The 22,895-nt window shown below is 40.1% G+C and overlaps 1 protein-coding gene across 1 annotated transcript in view; it reads right to left on the bottom strand.

Moving 5' to 3' along the window:
• NRK (Nik related kinase) overlaps nucleotides 1–16,916 on the bottom strand; it is a 185,049-nt gene extending 168,133 nt beyond the window's left edge. The window contains exon 1 of the mRNA XM_063431944.1: nucleotides 16,657–16,916. Coding sequence (XP_063288014.1) covers nucleotides 16,657–16,713 — 57 coding nt within the window. The 5' untranslated portion in view covers nucleotides 16,714–16,916. The remainder of the gene's footprint in view (nucleotides 1–16,656) is intronic.
• Between the last annotated feature and the right edge of the window lie 5,979 nt (nucleotides 16,917–22,895).

The following is a 22,895-nucleotide window of genomic DNA, read 5'->3' as shown; positions in this document are numbered from 1 at the left end:
GACACTAGAGGCTGGATTAACCCTGCAATGTAAACATAGCAGTTTCTCTGAAACTATAGGAAAACACACACAATATGCTCGGATATTTCCCCTTTAAAAGGGAGGGGGAACCCATATTGTGTGTGTTTTCTTATCTTTACAATTAAAGGGTTCATGCCCATACTGGGTGGAGCTGGTACCACCCACTCTGACCGATTTTTTTTTCCTAGTCATAGATCTGACGTTTTGTTAATCTAGGACTAAGGAGGAAATATATTTTTTCTTTTTATATTTGGTTCTCTGAAACTATGTTTTCAGCTGCAGGGTTAAAACTAGGGGGACCTGGCACCCAGACCGACCACTTCATTGAGCTGAAGTGGCCTGAGTGCCTATAATGGTCCTTTAAACTTTTTTTTTGTTCTGTAATTTTTTTTCCCAAAAACTTTGGGGATTTTTTTTTTTTTTTAAAGGTAAACTTAACAATAAACAGACCTGGAGTCACCATCTTACTGTTAGTTATTTTATTCAAACAGTAAAAAAAGAAAGATATATTCACTTCTTAAAGGGAAGTTTTTTTTTTTTTTCCTGTCCCCCTCCCTCCGTAACAGCCACTAGAAGTGGATTTAACCCTCCAAGGCAATTATTGCAGTTTATAGAAAAATACAATAATTAACATTGCAGGGTTAAGGGACCTTGGACACAGCACCCAGACCACTTCAACGAGCTGACGTGTTCTGGGTGCCTATAGTGTCCCTTTAAATAAAATGGAATTAGGGCAGGTAATAAACTCATCTTTACATTACAGTGAAACTAAAAAAAATCCCCATCTTTATTAATGGTCTACAGATTTGACCTACTTGTTTTTTTTTTCTTTAAAATTATAAACTTTCTTACAGCTCCATATACTTGATGCACAATAGTGAATACATCTGTTATCCAATCGTTTTCACATCCGTTTAAGTCAAATTCAAAGCTTGGGTGACCAAAATAATTCTCTTTAAAACAATGTGCATTTAACTGATCATTTGCAAAATCCTGATCCGTATAAGAAGCTCTGCAGCAGATGATCCCAATGAAAATACAACAGTACTTTCCTTATTTGTTTTAGATTACACAGCTGGCTGTCCTACTTAAAACAAACACATTATGTAAGCAAAGAAGGTCAAATAGAAACTGCTGTTTGCTGGCAGAGTGCAATCAGATTAACCTGGACAATTTTCTTTTATCTGTCAGTTTAAATCACATTCAGTGTGAGCTACAGAACACTCACTCCCTGGCATTTTCGCATGAATGTAGCCAGGAGAGCCACACAGCGCTGTGTACCGTTGCTTGATTACTGCTTCTAGGGGACAGCAGAATAATATAATGATAACAACAACAAAAAATGTGAGGGGAAAAAAAAAATTAGAAAGCCTTGCAGATTCCTTATGGCTTGTATGATGACACATTGCAGTTCACTTACAATAGTCAGACGCCACAATTGCAGCTTTTTCTAGATGCAAGAATATGTTAAATTTAAATGTGTTGAAGTAGAGATTGAAGCCATATTAGTCCAGTGATAAAGATGTAAAACATTCAATTAACATCTTGTCATTTTTTTAATTGGACTAGCAGAATTTTGGAATGTCAAATATTCCTGCAGATCAGAAACTTGGGGAAGGCGGGATCTTCCAATAGTTTGTCTTTCCAATAAGAGACTAATTTAAGGCCACTTATTCAAATGTTTCTTATTCTTTTTAATTGTCTCCCCTCGCAATTTGGAATTGTTAGTTGATACCTAAATAAACAGATTTTATATAATATAGCCTGGTGGTGTGCTATTTTGTAATCTATGCAGATACATTTAAGGAACACCTCCAATGCCCTAAAGCACTTCAGCTTGCTGAGGTTAACAGTGTGTCTCCACTATATACAAGTGCCGATTTAAAGAGAACTCGGGTGTTGGGTTGCACCACACTAGCTGTTAAGTTGCAGATACAACACAGCAATTTCTGAACATGCACCCTGCCTCCTAATGCTTCTATGAGACGCATGGTTTGACCAGGAGATTACCAATACTGGTGGTCTCCTGGAGGTCGACGGGGGCTCTGGTGACAGAACAGTTAACTGTTGAATTGGTGTCAAGTCAATGATTTTTAGTTGTTAAACACAAGTGTTTGAGTGCTTACCTTTGCTCTGTGGGGCTGGCCATCTTTAGGGCTCTTTGGTCAAAAGCACCACTTTGCAACGGACACCATGCAGGCTGTGTTTGTGACATGCTTATCACCTGTGCATGATATTAGGAGTCATATAGGTTATTGGTCGGACAAGCCAAATATTTGCTGTATGTGCAAAAAGTGGACTCCGTGTATTTTCTTCTCTTTTACAGTAAAAGCTCTTACAATTATTACAGTCCAATACTTCACCAGTCAAAATATACTGTTTTAAATATTTGTTTTTTATAGATTACGTTATTTCAGCAAACACTACTTTTTTCCAACTAGTGTGGAGAGTGGGCTTATCAGTCACATTGCAGAAAATATCCAGGGAGCTTCATGAATATTCTCCTAGTCACTTCTATTTTTTTCATTAAAACATGTATTTTATTTACACTTTGTTTGTACGGAAAACCATGGAAAACGTGACACTCCGATACTTATCTGCATTAAAGTGTCTAAAAGGTAAACCCACCAAGCTGACTTGGTCCTGCATCCTCCCAAATTGTTTACCCTCCCTTAACACACATTTAGAATTTAACATTTCCTTTTTGGTTAATTGCCTGCTAGAACCCGCAACAGTATTTTGTATGTCAAGGGTAGGAAACCTTCGGCACTCCAGATGTTGAGGGCTAAATCTCCAATATTGCTCTTACTGCCAAAAAGGTGGCAACACATCATGGGAAATGTAGTGTCAAAGGTTGTCTATCCCTGCTGTATGTGATTAATGTTCAAATAACAGAGTAGGAGATAAGTGCTTCTAAAGTAAAACACACTGTGCTGGAGGTTGTGTGAGTCACAGCAAGCAGGGTGTGGCTATGGCTGCATACACCAAGTCATTTAACTACTAAATAGCAGAAAATTGAGCAGCAAAACTGCAGGGGGATGGCTTATATACTAGACTTAGGCCTTCCAATAGCCTGATTTTAGCAGGACAGTCCCTATGTTAGAGTCCTGTGCTATCTCAATTCCCCACCATTTGTTCTGCATCATTAGACAATCTCACACTGTGCTGTAGGCACTAGGTCAATGCCAAGAGTGCTTCAGCAGCGCTCTCTGCGTAGTCACTTACATTGGGAGCCGGCTGGCGGTTTTTGATGCCAGGCTGAAACGACTCTTTAGTGGGCGACTCAACTCATTGTTGGGAAATAATTCAAACCTGTTTTTTTAAGCTAAAGTTGTTTTTGGCTCATGTTTTCAGAAACACAAATAATTTTGCCATATTATTTATAAACACATTAAAAAGGTTGCCCTGCAGTATGTATAATGCATATTCTACAGCAGTAGTTCCCAACCCAGTCCAGGATTTAGGGATTACCCTGTTGTAGATAGTGTTTTTTTCCTTTATCTAAAAACACCTTAGACACAACTGGGTAATCCCTAAATCCTGGACTGCTAGGGGGTACTTGAGGACTGGGTTGGGAACCACTTCTCTACAGGATTCTTCATAGTCTAATTACTTAATTTATACACCTTCTTCTGAATTGTACATACTACAGGGCAACCCTTTTTTATGTGCTTAATATGTGATATGTGTATCTGGAAACATGGGCATGGTAACTCTAGGCTTAGGGTATCCGTTTAATGCATCATATGAAATTAGCCTCCTATACTCCCCCCTTAATATAATTTTTTGGGTTAGAATAACTCTTCCTCTGCAGGCCCCCTTCCCACAAATTTAGCAAAAGAAAAATTGCTAAAATTCACATTACTTTCCAGTCTCAATAACAAATGCTCACCTCAGTTCGATCTTCCTCCGCTGATATCACTCACCTTCAACAGAGGAGGCAGGATGTCAGAAAGGGATGAGAACAAGGGTGATATAGAGGTGCGTCCATGCCATTATTGGATGTTTTGTACCAGCATGCAGTGCGTGCTGGCATTATGTGCCAAGTTTGCACCAAATTCACATTAGCTATCCAGAACCTAGGCTGTTACCCAGAATGGCTAATGGCACCTAAATGACGCAGATAGAAATGTACTTACATCTCAAGAAGCAGAGGGATTAATCTCTGCAACGTTTTATAATGAAATGCGGCACATATAGACTCTAGCAGGAGCGGACTGAGCACTCGGCAAATTGGTCATGGACCGAGGGCCCGAGGCAGTAATGACTGAGCTGTAGAGTTCATCCAGTTCCCCAGCCAGCCTGCACTCAGTAAGGGGCCCGCACAGCCTTCTGCAGCCCCTGCTGTTATAGGTCTTCTTTCCCTTGCTGGGCATACTGAGGGACAGCTAAAGGGCCTTCCCAAAGACAGTGAAAAGACATTGCTGCCCAGGAACTTCCTGTGTCAGTGTTGCAAAATGTGGAGCACTGACAGTCAGCATCTCCACGATCTACATGGAGACGCTGAATGCGAGTCATAGAGAAGCTCTGATTCAATTCATATCTCTATGAGGAGATGATGATTGGCACAGCGTAGCATTTTGCCGTGCATGCACAATCGCCTTCCAGTGCTTTTCTATGGTAAAGCATTGGGTTGGCTAAGATTATCTAAATTGATGAACTCCATCAAGGAGGCGGAGCAGGGGCAGTGCAGCCACGAGTTTGGACGGAACTGGAATAAAGGTGAGTAAGTCACCTTTTTAATGGTTGCCTGTAAACCTACAGTGTCAAGAATACACGTTTGTATTCCTGACACTATAGTGTTCCTTGAAGGTGGCTCGTGACATTTAACACTTGGTTTGTAATTTAAGACACAAAATTTGGAGGCCTGCATACCTCATATAAACACATTGCCAAAATTCACAAATACCCCCTGATACATGTTGCCATACAAAAACACACACACAAAAAATACTACCCTATTTACAAAACCAAAAACATGTATTCAGATATACTTTGTATCCACATATCCTGACACTACACACAAAGACATGTATATATATATATATATATATATATATATATATATATTCACTTACACTAGCACTCACAGTGAATATACACACAGAAACATACATTCACTTTACATGTACATACAATCAAATACACGGTACACCCACATCAGCATATATATTGGTCTGCTGGGGGGGAGCCCAGGTGCTAATTCTACCCGGGGGGCCAAGGCCGCTGTCAGTCCGTCCCTGGACTCTAGACACCATGATCACTTCAAATGAGTAGTCATTGTGTTTGAAGTAACTGTTTGATCCCTGCCATATGACGTTGATATAGTTTGCACATTGATAAATCACCCAAAAATTTATAAAAACACCTGTAAAAATAGTTCTTTGTTTTTTGTTTTTTTTTAAGGTTGCAGATAAGAATATTGCTTAGAGTGACTGAGATACTGCCTGATTCATCTGTGGTCATGTCAGGATATCCTGATCACCCACCCTTCTGTGTAAGCTGAGAACAAACTTCTGAATGAAATGATCTGAAAATCTGCAAACGGGTCATCATACCATATTCTGTTATAAAAACCAGTGAACAGAAGTTCAACTTACAAACTAAATGATGATAATTGGGTAGAATTTGCAGCGGAGTAAAATTGGTTCACCAGCTTTAGTCATTTGCCTTGGATGCACAATATTTATTTAAGCAGATCTTACTGGCTTTAAAGGGACACTATAGCCACCACTACAGTTTAATGTAGTAGTTCTGATGTCTATAGTATGTCCCTGACGGCTTTTCAGATGGCTACTAGAGCTTGATTCACTGTATCTCTATGAGGAGATGCTGATTGACATAGTAAGGATTTTTTGTTGAGCATGTGCAATCGCATACCAGTGCTTTCCTATGGGAAAACATTGGATTGGCTGAGATCATCATGATTGATGATCTCCGCTATAGAAATGGGGCCAGCTGAGGCGGGACTGGCATGGGGATGGAACTTTTTTTTAAACTCCATTCTGAGGGGGGGCGGAGCCTAAACTGCTAATTTAGCACTTTAGTATTGAGAATACATGTTTGTATTCCTTGACATTCTACCATTGTTTGTCCATTATCCAGTAACACACTTTGTGTGAATATATTTTGCTTTTGAATAAATGTATGTATTATTATTTTTGATTGTTGGTTTATTATACTGTGTGCTCCTGTACAGTATTATTCTCAGTGGAGGTAATTCTAACTTGAGCTTCCGATAGTCAAAACATACCATACTGATGATTAGAGGGAAATAATCTCACTCCCATTACAGAAGCCATATTTTCCCATATAGTGAAAGTATGGGGCCTTTTCACTATTCATGACTGCCCTAAATTCTAAATGGAAACCAACATTTTTTAAAAAAAATATTTTGTAAAATCTTTTTTTTTTTGTTGCCATTTTTGTTTTGATTTTTGCGGTACACAATGTTCGGGAGGTAAGGTGGGGCACCCGTAAAGGCCATTTCTTCTACATCAAGCATGTCAAACTCGCGGCCCACATTGCAGGTGCCTACTCTGCTATAATTTATCCATCCGGGGAGGAGGGAAAGGTGGATGCAGCGAGGGAGCTCAGTGCTCCTGCTCCTCACTGCTCCCTCGCGCGCACCGTCTGTAGTGATGCTGAGCGCCGTGATATGATGTCATATTCCAGCGCCTGGCATCACTAAACTGCGTGCGAGGTAACAGTGAGGTGCAGGAAGATCTCCTAACAGAAGATCCCCACTGGACCCCAGGAATAATAACAATCATTATTAATAACAGTGAGTGTGTGTGTGTGTGTGTGTCTGTCTGTGTGTCAGTGAGTGAGTGTGGCCGCGGCTGGATAGTGGAGGACCTGGATGTGCACAGAGGTACGCAACGCCACGTCACATTCCAATGTGACATCAACATGCTCCACCTTCACAGGGTGTGAAGAAGTGGCAGGAGGATCCGCTTTGGCACAGTGTGCGGGCGGTACATTTAGGGAATACCAGAGGCCAGGCTCCAGAGTCGCATACTGGCAGCAGCAATGTGAGTGGAGTCTGCTTGTTGGCTAGGGGGGGGGGGGGGGGCTGGGATTTAGTATATCGGGGGGTGCTGTGGTTTAGTAGAGGGGGATGCGTTTTTTACATTTATTTTATATACTGTACTTTTCAAAATAAACCTACGCTTCTTTGAAAATTTCATTTTTTTTTTTTTTTTTTTGAGGCCCACATAAATTTAAACCTTGTTTTTTTTGGCCCTTGCGAGACTTTGGGTTTGACATGCTTGTTCTACATTGTCTCATAACAGTGTCTAATACTGATGCATTCACTTTCATCCACCTCTGGTGTTCTACAAAGGAAACGGTTGCTTTCCATTCATCGTCTCTTTCCACACCGGGTTAACAGAGGAAGGAAAAGAAAAGATACATTTTCAACAGTCTAATCCTCTCAATGCCTTGAAAGATGCTCATATCAGGTTTGAAGTATCTGCATTTGTGTTTTCTCACTTAATGGATTAAAATCCTTACAAATAAATGATGTCATCTTCACCTCTAGTCCATGCTGAGACTCTAACCTTTCAAACTCCTATTTCTCAGTCTCTGATCGCCATCAGCTAACATTAAATTTTACTTACTTCACCCAGCTTTAGATCTTTCGATCTACAACATATGTTTTCCTATCTCAACACTCTCCTCACCTCGTCTTGACCTGCTCTGTTAAAGAAACTTCCTTTTACATCTTTCTATTTTTTACTACCCTGAAGAAATTAGAGCAACCACAACCTATGCTTTGGTTATAGCTCTGCACACAATGAGCACAATACTGTCCAATGTGGTCCAGAATAGCTGGATGTAGGTAGAAGAAATGACACTGTTCACACTTTCTTGTTATGTGGTCCCAAACATATGACTTTTTTTTTTTTTTAAAGGGCATGCATGGCTTTTTCAAGGTTATTCACTAAAGTTTGTATTCTTGGGAATTCAAAGTGAATTTAAGGCCCGTTTGGCTATGGTTGCCTAACATTTTAAGTTTGTTTAGAACTCCCAACATATCAAACGTTAGTGAATAACCCTAAATATTGGTAGCCTGTATGTATACATAACATATTTTTTGTTTTGTTTATAATTTCTATCCATCCAGTGCAAATTTAAAATTAAATTAAAGTATATTAATTTACAGTGCGTGGGTCAAAATATTTTTGACCTGTGTTAAAAGGGTTATTCTGGGCATCTTTACCAATGCAGCAACCTGTGGTGATAAAGATGCGTGGAGCAAACCATGCAATGGTTTGTCTATTACTAGAGCCCTGCCGAGCACCATGTCCATGTCCGTCAATGTTGGCTAAACAGCATCTGATTTCTGCAGAGCTCTCTCTCACCGTTTAATGCCGAATAGTTGAACATATGGGGTCCTTGCACCATGCCCACTTTAAAGCAGTGAAGCTGTAATGATGTTTGGAGTAACCCTTCCATGCATATTCTTGTGGCATCCTGTCATACGTCTATCTAATAAAACACAAGAAATAACTTTTTATATTGACTTCTTTTATTTTTATTGACACCACCCTAATTAAAGCCCCTGCACCAATTAAGAACAAACACATCTAATTTTAACCCTGAATTTCATTTAAACCCCATGCTAATTGTAAATTACACTAGATCATTGAGCTAGAGTGCTCACTTTGAGAGACAATCATGCCTTATCTGTCTGTTAACATGTACAATCTCAGTGTTTGACTCCTGGAATAATAACAGTTCTTAGAAACCAACCATTGTGTATATCTGAACATCATTTCTTACATTGCAATTTTGTTTTAACAAATTTCCAATGTACATAATGTTTTTTATGTGTCTTATTATGTGTAGGTATATTGTATTTAAATCTCAACTCTGCCCCTGAGTCTCTCCTTAAATTTACAACATAATCCCTCCTCTATTTTACCACTTAAAGGGCTACTCTAAGCAGCTGTATTTGTCTTGCACACATGTCTATTCAGATGTGTTGAACAAATCATATTCCTGTTAATCTATTGCCGAACAAATCGATCCATCTGGGGTTTACATGAAAAGTCTTATAAGACTCCATTAGAAAATCCCAAACAAATTCAATAGTTTGGGAATAGATTAACAGGAATCTGATTTGATTGACACAGCTGAAACTGATTTATGCACATGTCTAATCTGCATTCAGATAATCCACACCACACACTTAATTATAATCAACAATCGGCCAAAATCAGGCACTCACATATGCATAAACACACACACACACCATTGCTGAAACAGAACTCTTTGCCACACAGTAGCATATCAAGTGGGGGGCTGTCCGTTCCGGTTGACAGGTGGGAGGTGGTACACATAGCAGCCCCATTCTACCTGTCACTCTATGTAATGTGGCTGAGTGGGCCCTCAAGTAGTGTATTTCATTATCCTCTACAAGGGTCTAGAAGTGACTCGTAGCTGCAGCAGGGACAGAGTCTCTCTGTTGTGACTGTGTGTATGTGAGTCTCTGTGCATAAGTCTGCATGTGGCAGTGTATGTGCCTGACTGTGTGCATCTGACTGTCTGACTGTGAGTGTGTGTATTGAGCATAGTGTATGCGTGTGAATGTGACCGTGTGTCTAGGTATATGCATGAGTAAGTAACTGTGAATAACCCTGTCTGCCTTACATACTGGAAACTCTATGATAAATCTTCTAGCAAGTTAAAGAGTTTGCTTGAGATACAGAAGAGTAAACTAATGAACCAAGTGCCAGGCAATGAATTCTCTGCCTGCTGCTTGGTAATATCTTATAATGCTCATACGTTCTGTCAAGGAGTTGTAGTAATGCTTTTTTTTTTTTTTTTTTTTTTTTTAACTGGTGGTTACAATTCGGCCTTAAAAATAAATTAATGAAGACTTCAGCCCCGTAAGCAGCTCACTAGAGACACACATGATGATCAATAAAACGGCAATACGTTGGATCCCTTGGCTGTTATCCCTTGTCCTGTTTATAATGCAATTACTGTGAATAAGTACATGTGTGTACATATTTAAATTATTACAGTAATGTTTGTATTTGCATTAATCTGTGTGGAGTTTCACCATGCTTGTTCTGCTGCATGTTGAGCTGTATTCTAAGAGAAACACGTCAACTCATAGATGAGAACCAGCAGCATGCTGATAAGACCCAAGAGGTCAAAACTGTGCAGCCTCTGGTGAGTTTCTGATCATTGGTCCTTATAGATCACGATCCATGCTTTAATTTATAAACCCTTGTTTACAACAATACCCTATTGCTAATGGTGACTGCAGGATTAACTAGAAAGCACATACCTCCCCAGTGGAGGGACCTGCTCAAATTTTCTGCCCCAAATCCTTCTGTCTCTCTTTTCTCTCGAAATGTTTCTCTTATCTAAATGATCCACATTGTTGGTGTGGCTGTGCGTATAACAGAGCTCCACAGCAATAGTACTCACAGTAATGTGTCTTTAAACCACAATAAATGTGGTTAGAAATCAGTCTGTGTAAATAATATACAATGTTTTTGTTCTAAATTAAAATATAGCTGCATAAATTGATGTAAGTCACCTAGAATTTGTCAGAACAGCCCAGCCCCTGACCACTATTATTTTTATGTTGCAATATAATGTTTCAATTGTTTAAAAGGGACACTATAGGCACTCAGACCGCTTCAGCTCATGGTGCAATGTCCCACTTACTCCTGCAATGTAAAACAGCCTCAGACAGCCGCTAGTGGTGCTTCTGGGAGTTAACTGTACTTTAGGTCGCCTAATAGATGCTGGATGTCCTCACCCTCTGCCTGAGGACATCCAGTGTCCGTGAAAACCCCATAGGAAAGTAATAATTCAATGCTTTCCTGTGGGGAGGGCCTAATGCGCTCCTGGCGCAAGCATATTAGCCCCTCCCTGTTGGATTATATCAGAGGAGGTAAAACGCTGACCCAGTGCAATGGAGATCAGTGCTGGAATCAGTTAAGTTATTAAAGGGTTTTTAATCCTTTATTTGCTGGAGGAGTGTGTCAATGGATAGAGGGGGACAGAGGACTTTATAGTGTTAGGAATACAACATTGTAGTCCTAACAGTATAGAATAACGTTAAATGTGTTTTGTTTTTTTCACACCAGTCTTCACTCAATACCCTATAATGACAAAACAAAAAAATTAGGAACACATTTTTTGAAAACCTTACTAATTTATTAAGAAGAAAAAAACCAGAACTATCCTATTGAGATTAGTATTCAGACCCGTTGCTGTGACACACTCAATTGATCAACTTTGAAATGTTGATTGAAGTCCACCGGTTGCAAATTCAATTGTTTGGACATGATTTGGAAAAGCACACGCCTATCTATGGAAGGTCTAACAGCTATAAATACACACCAGAGCAATAACCAAGCCATGAGGCCAAAGAACTGCCTAGAGCAGTGATGGCTAACCTTGACACCATAAATTGTTTCTGGACTACATTTCCCATGATGCTCAGCTAGCTTTCAGACTCTAAAAGCTAGCTGACCATCATGGGAAATGTAGTCCAGAAACAATGTATGGTGTCAAGGTTAGCCATCACTGCTCTAGAGATTTCAGAGACAAGTTTCTGTCGAGGCAGAGATATGGGAAAGGACACACAAAAATGTTTTGGCTGCATTAAGTCCCAGAAGCACAGTGGCTTTCATAATTCTTTAATGCAAGTTTTGAAAAACCAGGACTCTTCCTGAGCCGGCTGCCCGGACAAACAGAGCAATAGTGGAAGGAGGACCTTTGTCGGAGAGGTGACCAAAAACCAGATGGTCACTCTGGGTGTTGAAGGACAACCATCACTGCAATACTCCACTGGCTGACTGGCTAGACAGGAGCCGCTCCTTACTGCAGATCACAAGTAAGGCCACTTGGAATGTCCAAAAAAGCACCTAAAAGACTCTGACTGTGAGAAACAAAATTATCTGGTTCGATGAAACAAAGATTGAACTGTGAAGTGAATTGTGATGTCAGAAGCTCTGTCATGGCAGAAATGTATGACGCAGTGTCTGTGTGTCACAATAATGATGCAAGCTATGTGGCGTCTCCTTATTTGTTACATTCCGTTACTATTTGCACCCACAAGAATGATGTAAATAGTGTTAATCTCTCTATACCTATATATAGCCCATGCTAAGGGACTAGTAGTGCCCTGTTGTGGTTTACTTGTACCCGATAGTATGTCCCTCTTTGGGATCTTTTAAAATATTTGACCCGGCATGTTTTTGTTGCTCTTTATTATCCTAACTTTGGTATCCCTAACTTTTCTCTGTGTACTTCTCCTGTCCTTAGCCTTGGCTAATATATTGACTATCCTCTAGTCCAGGGGAAGACAACCTTTGGCACTCAAGGTGTTGTTGACTACACCTCCCCTGATGCATTGCCAGCATTATAGCTGTAAGAGCATTATTAGAGATCTAGTCCACAACATCTGGAGTGCCAAAGGTTGCCTGCCCCAGCTCTACTCTCTTTGCATTAAACTAGGCCACCCTAAGTACTGATAATACACTTTCTCACCTATTATTTGTTATATTAGGCTAGTTATTAGTTTAAGTACTGTGTGTTGGGTTGTCTCCCCTCCCAAGAAAGCACCTTAGACTGAGCCAAAGGTTCGCCTTCGAACAGGACAATGACGACAATGCAAAAGTGGCTTGGGGACAACTTTGTGCATGTCTTTGATAGGCCCAGCCTGATATCAGACTTGAGTCAAACCAAACATCTTTGGAGAGGCCTAAAAATAGATGCCCACTAATGGTCCTCATGCAAGTTGACAGAGCTTGAGAGGATCTGCATAGAATGGTAGAAAATATCCAAATTCCGGTGTGCAATGCTTGTCACATTAGATCCAAAAATACTTGAGGCTGTAATTGCTGCCAAAGATGCTTCAACTAATTCCCAAGTTAAGGATCTAAATACTAAGCTTACTGCAAATCCCTGATGATACCATACCCAACACCCACCAAATTGGCCCTTAGGCGACAACCTCTGACGCCTTTTGGAGATGCAACAAACACCAGGGTATGCTGTGTCACATCTTTTGGGACTGTCCTGCTTTAAAGCCATTTTGGAGGTTAATTGAGGAATTCATATGCTCAACATTGAATATTATGACCCCCTCACCCAGAATGTTTTTTTTTTATTACATCTAATCCCCAACATTAAAACTATTGAACAAAAAGTAGTAGTCATACACGTTCTACTAGCTGTCAAGACTGCTATTGCAGCAAAATAGAAATCTACCCATGTTCCCACCAAGCAAGAGGTCCTTGAGAGAATAGACAGGACAAACGATATGAAGAAATTGCATATAGATTAAAGGGTAAAGAAGCACAGTTTGCAAAGGAGTGGCACAGCTGGATTAGATTTAGAAAGAACCAAGTGACCTAGTCCAGGGTCGGAGTGACATAACACTGATCTAAAACTCAATACTGTTGGGAATCACAATAACTGTACGCTCAGCCCCAATAATTACAAGATATCGGTCTACTGTTTCCACACATTGTGTTATAACTGGTTAAGTTTGTTATTTTCGTTCCTCGTTGTACTTCTTGACATGTCCATATTTCTGGGGCTCTATAATATACAGGGTCATTGATATAGATCACAGCACACCAGCATAAATGGTGTCAAAGTAAAACACGTCAACAGTTATCAAAACACATTCTGAGCCACAAGACACACCTATCCACTTGGAGCTCTTTGTTCCCCTTTTAACTACTCTTGCACATTATCCACTCATTGGAGCAAGATGGTGAATTTGAGGATGCATTTACAGGGTGGTCTCGGGAGAGGAGATAAGGTTATTAGAATGTCAAATGTATATTTCGAGAACACACATACATTATAACCTTATTATCCACACTTATACCACAGTATATGACAATAGCTTTCAGCTAGGCTGTTTCCTTTTACAGATCTATGTATGGGGGAACACAACCCTCCATAGGTGGTTAACCCACAAATGCTATGATCTCTAGCCATGAATGTATATCAATAAACTAATGTGACTTATCCATGTTAATGCTAATATTGTTACTCTGTACAAGACGATTGAGACCCTATGTGATGTAATGTTGCATGAAATGTGTGACATGTCATATAAAAGGGAAAAAAACTAAAACTTGTAACTAATTTACACTTATACCAATAAAAATGATACATGGGGGAAAAAAAAGGATCTAAATTCTGATGTCAATGCTATATTTAAAAAAAAAATGTTTCTGTTATTTGCAATGGTGTAGAAAAATCAGATATTATTCAGTGCAGAGTGTTGTGAAGAAAAATAAAGCAATTGTAGCATACCTCCCAATTGTCCCTATTTAGGAGTGATAGTCCTTATTTTGGGCCAAAATCCCGCTGTCCCTATATTCTATCCTAATGTCCCTCTCTTCTAGGAGCTCCATATTGTCGGTGTGTGTAAGTGTATAGCAGAGCTCCTCCGTAATAATACTCCCAATAATGTGTCTTCAAACTACAATAAACCGTGTTTTGAAATCAGTCTGTGTGAATAAGATACATTGTTCTTGTTCTAAATTACATTTTAGTTGCATAAATTATAAGTAAGTCACCTAAAATGCCTCAGAAAAAAATGCCCCTAGCCCAGGGATAGGCAACCTTCGGCACTCCAGATGTTGTGGACTACATCCCCCATAATGCTCTTACACCCCATAATGCCTGCAAAGCATCATGGGAGGTGTAGTCCAACACATCTGGAGAGCCGAAGGTTCCCCACCCCTGCCCTAACCTAACCACAGCCCTACCCACACCCTTAAAATGAAAGTTTCCCTCCCTGTTTGTCCCCTCAAAATGTTGGGAAGTATGTAGCATAAGGCTTCAACAGAAAAAATGTGAAATAAATGAAGGGGTCTGAATACTTTTCTCAATGCAATGTGAATATTAAGCTGAGAATTCTGGGAGAGTAGTTCAAATGTGATTTTTTTTTTTTTACTTTAGTGGATTTTCCTGAAGGTCGAACTTGAGGTATGCAGATGAGTTTTGATAAATTGTGAAGAGTGCTATTTAACTTTGTCTCACCACAACTTATCAGTAAATATTTGTATATGTATATATAACCTAATACAATGTAACCTAGTATATTGTTAGTGATGACACAAAAAGGATTCATTTCCTAATGTATATTTTACAAAAATCACCCCTCAAAAAAAAAAAAAAAACAGCACACCACTGTTTTTTTTTTTTTTTGCACAAGGTTATATAGTCTCAGAAGAACAGAATTCTAAAGTGCTTTGCATTTAGTGGTATTTGCAAATTGCATATTGCCAAAGCACAAAAGAAAAACAATGGGAGGGAGGGACATAGTCTCTGAATAATCTATTAAGCATGTAGAGAATTTAAGGCTTTTATTTATTAAGCAGTGAATTGTTGAGAGTAGAAAATCAAATTCATTCAATATAGACCTAAATAGCCAAGTTTATAACACAGCCGAGTTAGAGAATATTCTCACAGTGACCACACCTCACTGCTTAGTAAATAAACCCCTAAGTCTCCATATTGTAACAATGCTGTTCTCTCATACACAAAATGATTCCAAAATTATATTGCCTCTTATTAAATAGCTGGAAATAAGACAAGACCTAGCTGGTTCCGACAGGACACCGTTTTTTAAATGCATTGCAGTATTTTTCATTTATCTGGTACAATGTACCCAACGATTAGCTGTCTGCCTAAACGAGATGCTAGCTTGTATTACAAACTAATTACGTGGAGATTTATCCTGCATAAAAAAAAAAAAATCCCCAACTTGTATGCGGTGCAGAGCTAAATCTAACATCTGTGCAGTGACAGCGCCAAAAACAAGACTGTCTTAGAAGTGTGAGACGTTCCAAAATTAGAAATAAAATGTTATTGGTTAATTGAGTTGGTATTGCATTAATATGCAGTTGATTTAAGCTCATCTACATTCTCTCTCTCTCGCAAAATATATATATTTATTTATTTTTAACCCTTAAAGACCAATTTTGGTATACTTTTGCCAACTTCCAAGTCGGTGATTAGCATGGCAAATGCATTTCACAAAAACCTTGAGTGCTGAGCTTAGCTATTACAGATCTAGTCTTCAAAGGTCTGAAATTAAAATGTAACTGGAACTGCTGATCCGTAATGGGGACATTCCAGCCTGCTGCAGTATCTCTAGGGACCAGATTGTGATGACCGTATAGAATAACACTGGTCCTAAGGGGTTAACATTTCATCTTTTATCCTGTAACTGCATCAAGTTAGTTGTAATAGTTTGTCTCCCAGCTGTGATGGTAACTTGCTTTGTGTTTTTTGTACACTAAAATATCCGCTTACACCTCAGCTAAACACACAAATGTAAATCGAAGGAAACACAACAATGCAAACTACACTAGCCTGCAAATCTAAATGTTTTATGGTCAATACAGTGTGGGAACTCCACAAATTAAGAAGTCATCCTGTAGTGACTCTCGTAGTCAATAAAGCCTTTCTAATCATTCTGACCACAGATAATCTTCAGGATATTTGAGGTTACCATGCAACAGGCAGAAAAGTTGAGCTTGTTTTTCCTAGAAATGAATTTCCCTGTCATTAGTTGCTTTCAACCATGCTGCAGAACTTTCATCTTTAAAATAGCAGTGATCGTAAACTTACTCGTAGGGAGCCCAAGTCGATATAGTCCAGGCTTTTAGTGGTTGACATGCTTGCCATATCGAAGGTTCTTCTTCAGATAAATCCTTAAAACTTTTCAGTAGTTTTGCGTCCCTCTTAATAGTCTAAGCAAGCCAGATTTGATGGTAGCATGTCGAAGCTCTTTTCGCATGTCAGCCCATGGCTAGTTCGGAGTACAGTATGTGTCTATGACAAACACAGGAAACTTCACATGCAGAGAAACCCGGAAAAACACACACTGAGGAAGCAGAAACAAATCTGTTTTTCTTTAAGAAAACAACATTGCAAAGACATTTGCCTTGGAAAGTGAAGGGAAGGGAAGGAAATGACGCTTCAAAGTTTTGGAACTGCAGAAGAATATCAGTGGATTCTTTTATTGCTATACTGCTACATGAGTCGCATACTTATGTTTAAAAAATAATATTATAAACATTATATAAAATGATCGCTTTTGTTTTCTTTTTTTCGCAAATGCTCCGTGTAACTATAAAAGTTATGTTATTGTTAACTTATTTGCACAATTCATCAGAGGAAAATATGTTCCTTTCGTCGGTTTCTTTGCGGTTCCAAGGAATGCAAACGATATTACTCCAAAATAAACACTAGAGGTTTGGGAACTGTATATATCATTTATAGTATACTTTCTACTAATGTGGGAAATTATTATTTGTGCTTATTGTAGTGCATGGTGTCCAGATGTGACCATTGCTTTCCCATGTTTTATCCAGCTATGGCATATAGAGTAATTGTTGCATAGATATTCAAGATTCTGAAATATAAATGTATGTGTGTGTGTATGTGTGTATATGTATGTATGTATGTATGTGTGTGTGTGTGTGTGTGTGTGTATGTATATATATATATATATATATATATATATATATATATACATACATATACATACAGGGCCGGCCTTAGGCTTTTGGACACCCTGTGCAAAAAATCTTGACAGCACCCTCCCCCTTCATCCATGTATAGTGTATAGGGGACAGTCACACACACACACAGGCAGACAGTCACACACACAGTTATAGTCACACACACACAGGCAGTCAGAAACAGTTACAGTCACACACACACAATTACAGTCACACCCACAGGCAGAGACACAGTAACACACACACAGGCAGACTGTCACACACACACACAGTTAGTCACACACAGGCAGACAGTCACACTCACATACACAATTACAGTTAGTCACACATACAGACAGGCAGACAGTCACACATACAGTTACAGTCACATACAATTACAGTCACACACACAGGCAGACAGCCACACACACACACATACAGGCAGATAGTCACACACATATGCAGATAGTCACACATAGGAAAACAGTCACACACACAGGCAGGAAGTGACACACACAAACATGCATGCAGATAGTCACACAGGCAGACAGTCGCACACAGGCAGAACGACACATATGCAGATAGTCTCACACACACAGGCAGACAGTCTCACACACACACACACACACACACACACACAAACACACATACAGGCAGATAGGCGCACACACACACAGGCAGAAAGACACACGTGCAGATAGTTACACACACATTAAGTCACACACACAGGCAGACGGTCTCTCTCTCTCTCACACACACACACACACATGCACACAAACATACAGGCAGACAGTCACACACACAGACAAGCAGTCACACACACACACAGGAGACAGTCACACAAATGGAAAGTTACTTCTTTCCATAATAAGCTGTAAGGGAGGAGAGGAGGCAGTTGCAGCTCCTGGAGTTGTTGGGAAAGCAGGGACTCCTTACTGCTTCCCCCTTTGTGTGCAGCACCGGCTTCTGGGCGCACTTAGCTCCGCCCCTGCTGCAATTTATAGCCCAGCCTCCGCTGCCGGGTAAGTCCTGCCCCTGCCTCTCGGTAAGCCCGGTCCACACGGCTATGTGTTTTTTGTGATGTTGGCTACCCGGGTGGAGAAAAATAAAATCCTCCACCTGTGTAATAGGTGCACACACTTCACATCCAGCCAGGTGTAAGCTGTGTAGGCCACATGCCGGCCTCTGTTGCCATGGCCCCCTGTGCGGCCGCACACCTCGCACACACCTAGGGCCGGCCCTGTCTATATAAAATATATGTGAGGTTATGTGCAGTGGATATAACCTACTGGAACAGATGGTAAGCCGAGCTTGTGGTCTACATTTTACCACGTTAATTTAAAGGTACACTATAGTCACCAGAATCACAACAGCTTATTCCACCCTCCCTGGTGGAATAAAGTTATTCCACCCTCCCTGCTTCTTAATTGTGGCAAGAAGAGGGACATTACTCTCCTCGTTGGTCCAGTGCATTGTGCAGGCTGCCAGCAGACTAGAAGCTGTGTCTAGGAGACTCCAAGTCCTCCCCCTCTCTTGCAAGTCTTGATCTGTTGCGTGCCTTGTTACAGTGTTGTTCTGGTAACTTGCAACACACCGACAGCCAGGGCTCATGAGACTACCTGCCAGATGTGGAACTTGAAGTCTGGGGGCATATATAGTAGTTATACTATATGTATACAGCTATAACGGCTGTACTCCCTTGACGGTGACACACCAACCTGCAGAGAGCATTGCTGTGTAGTCCTAGCGCCCCCATGCAGCGCAAGTGCATTTAAATTCTAGCTCGCTCTGTGCTGCTGGGGACAGTTCCCTGTTCTCTTTGAATGCTGGATACCAGGGAACCAACCTGGGACAGGACCCTAAAAATATGGATGGGCCCAGCTGGGAGGCCTGCAACCATTTAGCACTTGAAACCTCAAACTTGAAAACAACCGCTACAATGCATGTGCTTTATATGCTTTAAATTTTTAAATTTACATTGTAATGCAATTGTAATGATTGTTTATGCAGCACTTGAGCTGTTGTGGGTCATCCAGTAGATTAAGCTCAGGCTACCTCACAAGTAGTGTTGGTTTGAATGGGATTATTTAGTTTTCACTGATCAGTATCATGGTTATTTGCATGAAAAGAAAAACAGAAAATACCGCGTAGGATATTAGATGGTTACATTGGTGGTTGTATTTTCACGATACATATTTTTCTTTGTTCTCATGTGCACCCATTTACCCTGCGGATGCAGAGTGGGGATAGCGATGCCCACCCTGGGGGATAGGCATACACCCCAACTCCCCTGCAGGTTAGGGTAATTCTCGTTTCTTTGATAGGTCCGTACATGTACCTGTGTTGTATATAGTATTAATTTTTAGTGGGAGATGGACATCTTCCCTGTACTAAAATAGAGTTCTTTTTTGGAATTACAATACTCTGTGTGTTCACGTAATAGTTCCATTCAATTTTGAGGTGTACAATACCAGGAGCTATCTTTGTTTATCTCTAAGTTTATTCTGTGTAACGGCGAGTTTGAAGTACGGGTAGTATTGCCCACCCTGGGGGACAGGCACTCACCTATATACTTCGCTTGTTTGACTTCTTTGCTTATCACTTGGGATACATCCCTAGTTGTGATAGTGGCTCTTTTTCCTAACATTGTGCCCTAACAAATTTTGTTATAACACACATAGACTTTTGATTGTTTATAGCTGGCATTATTAGCTACTATGCAATGCCTATAATGTGTGCACATGACATACTCTTTCTGGTCTTCATGTACAGTATCTATTATATTCTTTGGTTTCTAGTTCCTCTCTGTTTTGATTTATATGCCTGTTCTGCTTCTCTGTCAGATTGATTTATATGCCTGCTCTGCCTCTACCTTTTTTTATATTCCATCACTGGCTATATATGTATTTTGATAGTGCATTAGATTGGGCATTTTCTTTTTGGGTTATACCCATTGTATATATTATATAGATGTCCCTCGAGCTGTGTTTATTTGATTTGATTTTAGTTGCTATGGACGCTTAGGTCGCATAGCAACATTCTCCCAATCAAGCTGCATTCCAGCCGATCACGTGACGCGGTAATGACGCCGACGCCACGTGATGACGCTACGCACGCACACGTGACCGGCGGAACCCGCGCGTTTTTCGGACCGGGCAGACAGGGAGTAGGAATTTATTCCGGTGGTGGGTAAGTTAATTGCTTGTTCTCATATCTGTATATATGTGTGTATTTGGCTTTACATGTATTAGTCCTGATGAAAGTCTGTGAATAGCAGACTGAAACGTCGATTTTTTACTTTGAAAATAATTAAAAGTTACATTTTACATTGGAGTCCTGAGAGTGCTATCCTTTTCAAATTGATCTAGTAGTTATACTATATGTATACAGCTATAACGGCTGTACTCCCTTGACGGTGACACACCAACCTGCAGAGAGCATTGCTGAAGCCCTCTATGTGTAGTCCTAGCGCCCCCATGCAGCGCAAGTGCATTTTAATCCTAGCTCGCTCTGTGCTGCTGGGGACAGTTCCCTGTTCTCTTTGAATGCTGGATACCAGGGAACCAACCTGGGACAGTAGGACAGGACCCTAAAAATATGGATGGGCCCAGCTGGGAGGCCTGCAACCATTTAGCACTTGAAACCTCAAACTTGAAAACAACCGCTACAATGCATGTGCTTTATATGCTTTAAATTTCAATATTTACATTGTAATGCAATTGTAATGATTGTTTATGCAGCACTTTAGCTGTTGTGGGTCATCCAGTAGATTACGCTCAGGCTACCTCACAAGTAATGTTGGTTTGAGTATTATTATTTCGTTTTCACTGATCAGTATCATGGTTATTTGCATGAAAAGAAAATAATGGGGTTAAATAATAATTATAAAATAAAAAAATAAATTGCTCACTGCAAAACTTTTGCTCAGTGCAACCTTCTCTTTAGAGTTTGGGCTTAAAGCTGTTGGCAGACCCTTCCTCATCAGGAAGAGACTCCTTAATCCAATAAAGCCTGGCACCGCAAAATTTTATGGAGCAAAAAGTTTATCCCCATGAGTTTTTCAATTCATCCGGGTTACCTGACTAAACAGGATTTAAACCAGTGGTAGTCAACCTTTTTCTACCTACCGCCCACTAATGCATCTTTTTGGTTGAAAAAATTTCCTTACCGCCCACCAGTTTTCGCGCAAATGCGGAATATTTTTTAGAAAGGAGGGTGTTTTAAAAAAATAAATAAATGTACGTACATTTATCTTTTTATTTCTACTTAATGCAGGTTTATAAGGTTTTTAACTTTATAAAGTTTAATGAGAAAACAATAAAGTAAATTGAAATTACCTTTACTAGTGATTAATGAGATCCTTGAGGTTGATGCTGCGAGACTAAATATTTGATATCTGGTTCGATTTTCGTAAGGAACAAACGAAGGTCGCTTTCAGTGATATTCAGGCGACTTCTCTGTTTGCGCATAATATGATTTCTCATTTGTGCGTCAGCTCATCTCCTCTCCCTCCTCAATTCACCTCCCCACCTTTTTTTCCCCTTTTTTCTATTTTTTTTAACCTTCCTTGTAGCAATGCCCAGTAGGAAGGCGGAGCTAGGTAGCCCACTTACTATAGTCCACTATAACAGACAGACACACACGACACACATACAAGACACCCATACAAGACACACACACATACAAGACATACAAGACACACACACAGACACATTCATACACACACAGACACATTCATACACACACAGACACATTCATACACACACACAGACACATTCATACACACACACAGACACATTCATACACACACACAGACACATTCATACACACACACAGACACATTCATACACACACACAGACACATTCATACACACACACAGACACATTCATACACACACACAGACACATTCATACACACACACAGACACATTCATACACACACACACAGACACATTCATACACACACACAGACACATTCATACACACACACACAGACACATTCATACACACACACACAGACACATTCATACACACACACACAGACACATTCATACACACACACACAGACACATTCATACACACACACAGACACATTCATACACACACACACAGGCACATTCATACACACACACAGACACATTCATACACACACACAGACACATTCATACACACACACAGACACATTCATACACACACACAGACACATTCATACACACACACACACACATTCATACACACACACAGACACATTCATACACACACACAGACACATTCATACACACACACCACAGACACACACACACACACCACAGACACACACATTATATTTAAGTCACCCTCCTGTTTCCTACCTTTTAGATTCAG

The sequence above is a fragment of the Pelobates fuscus genome, chromosome 9, assembly GCF_036172605.1.
Source record: "Pelobates fuscus isolate aPelFus1 chromosome 9, aPelFus1.pri, whole genome shotgun sequence".
NCBI lineage: Eukaryota > Metazoa > Chordata > Amphibia > Anura > Pelobatidae > Pelobates > Pelobates fuscus.
This window is presented reverse-complemented; position numbering and strand designations above follow the sequence as displayed.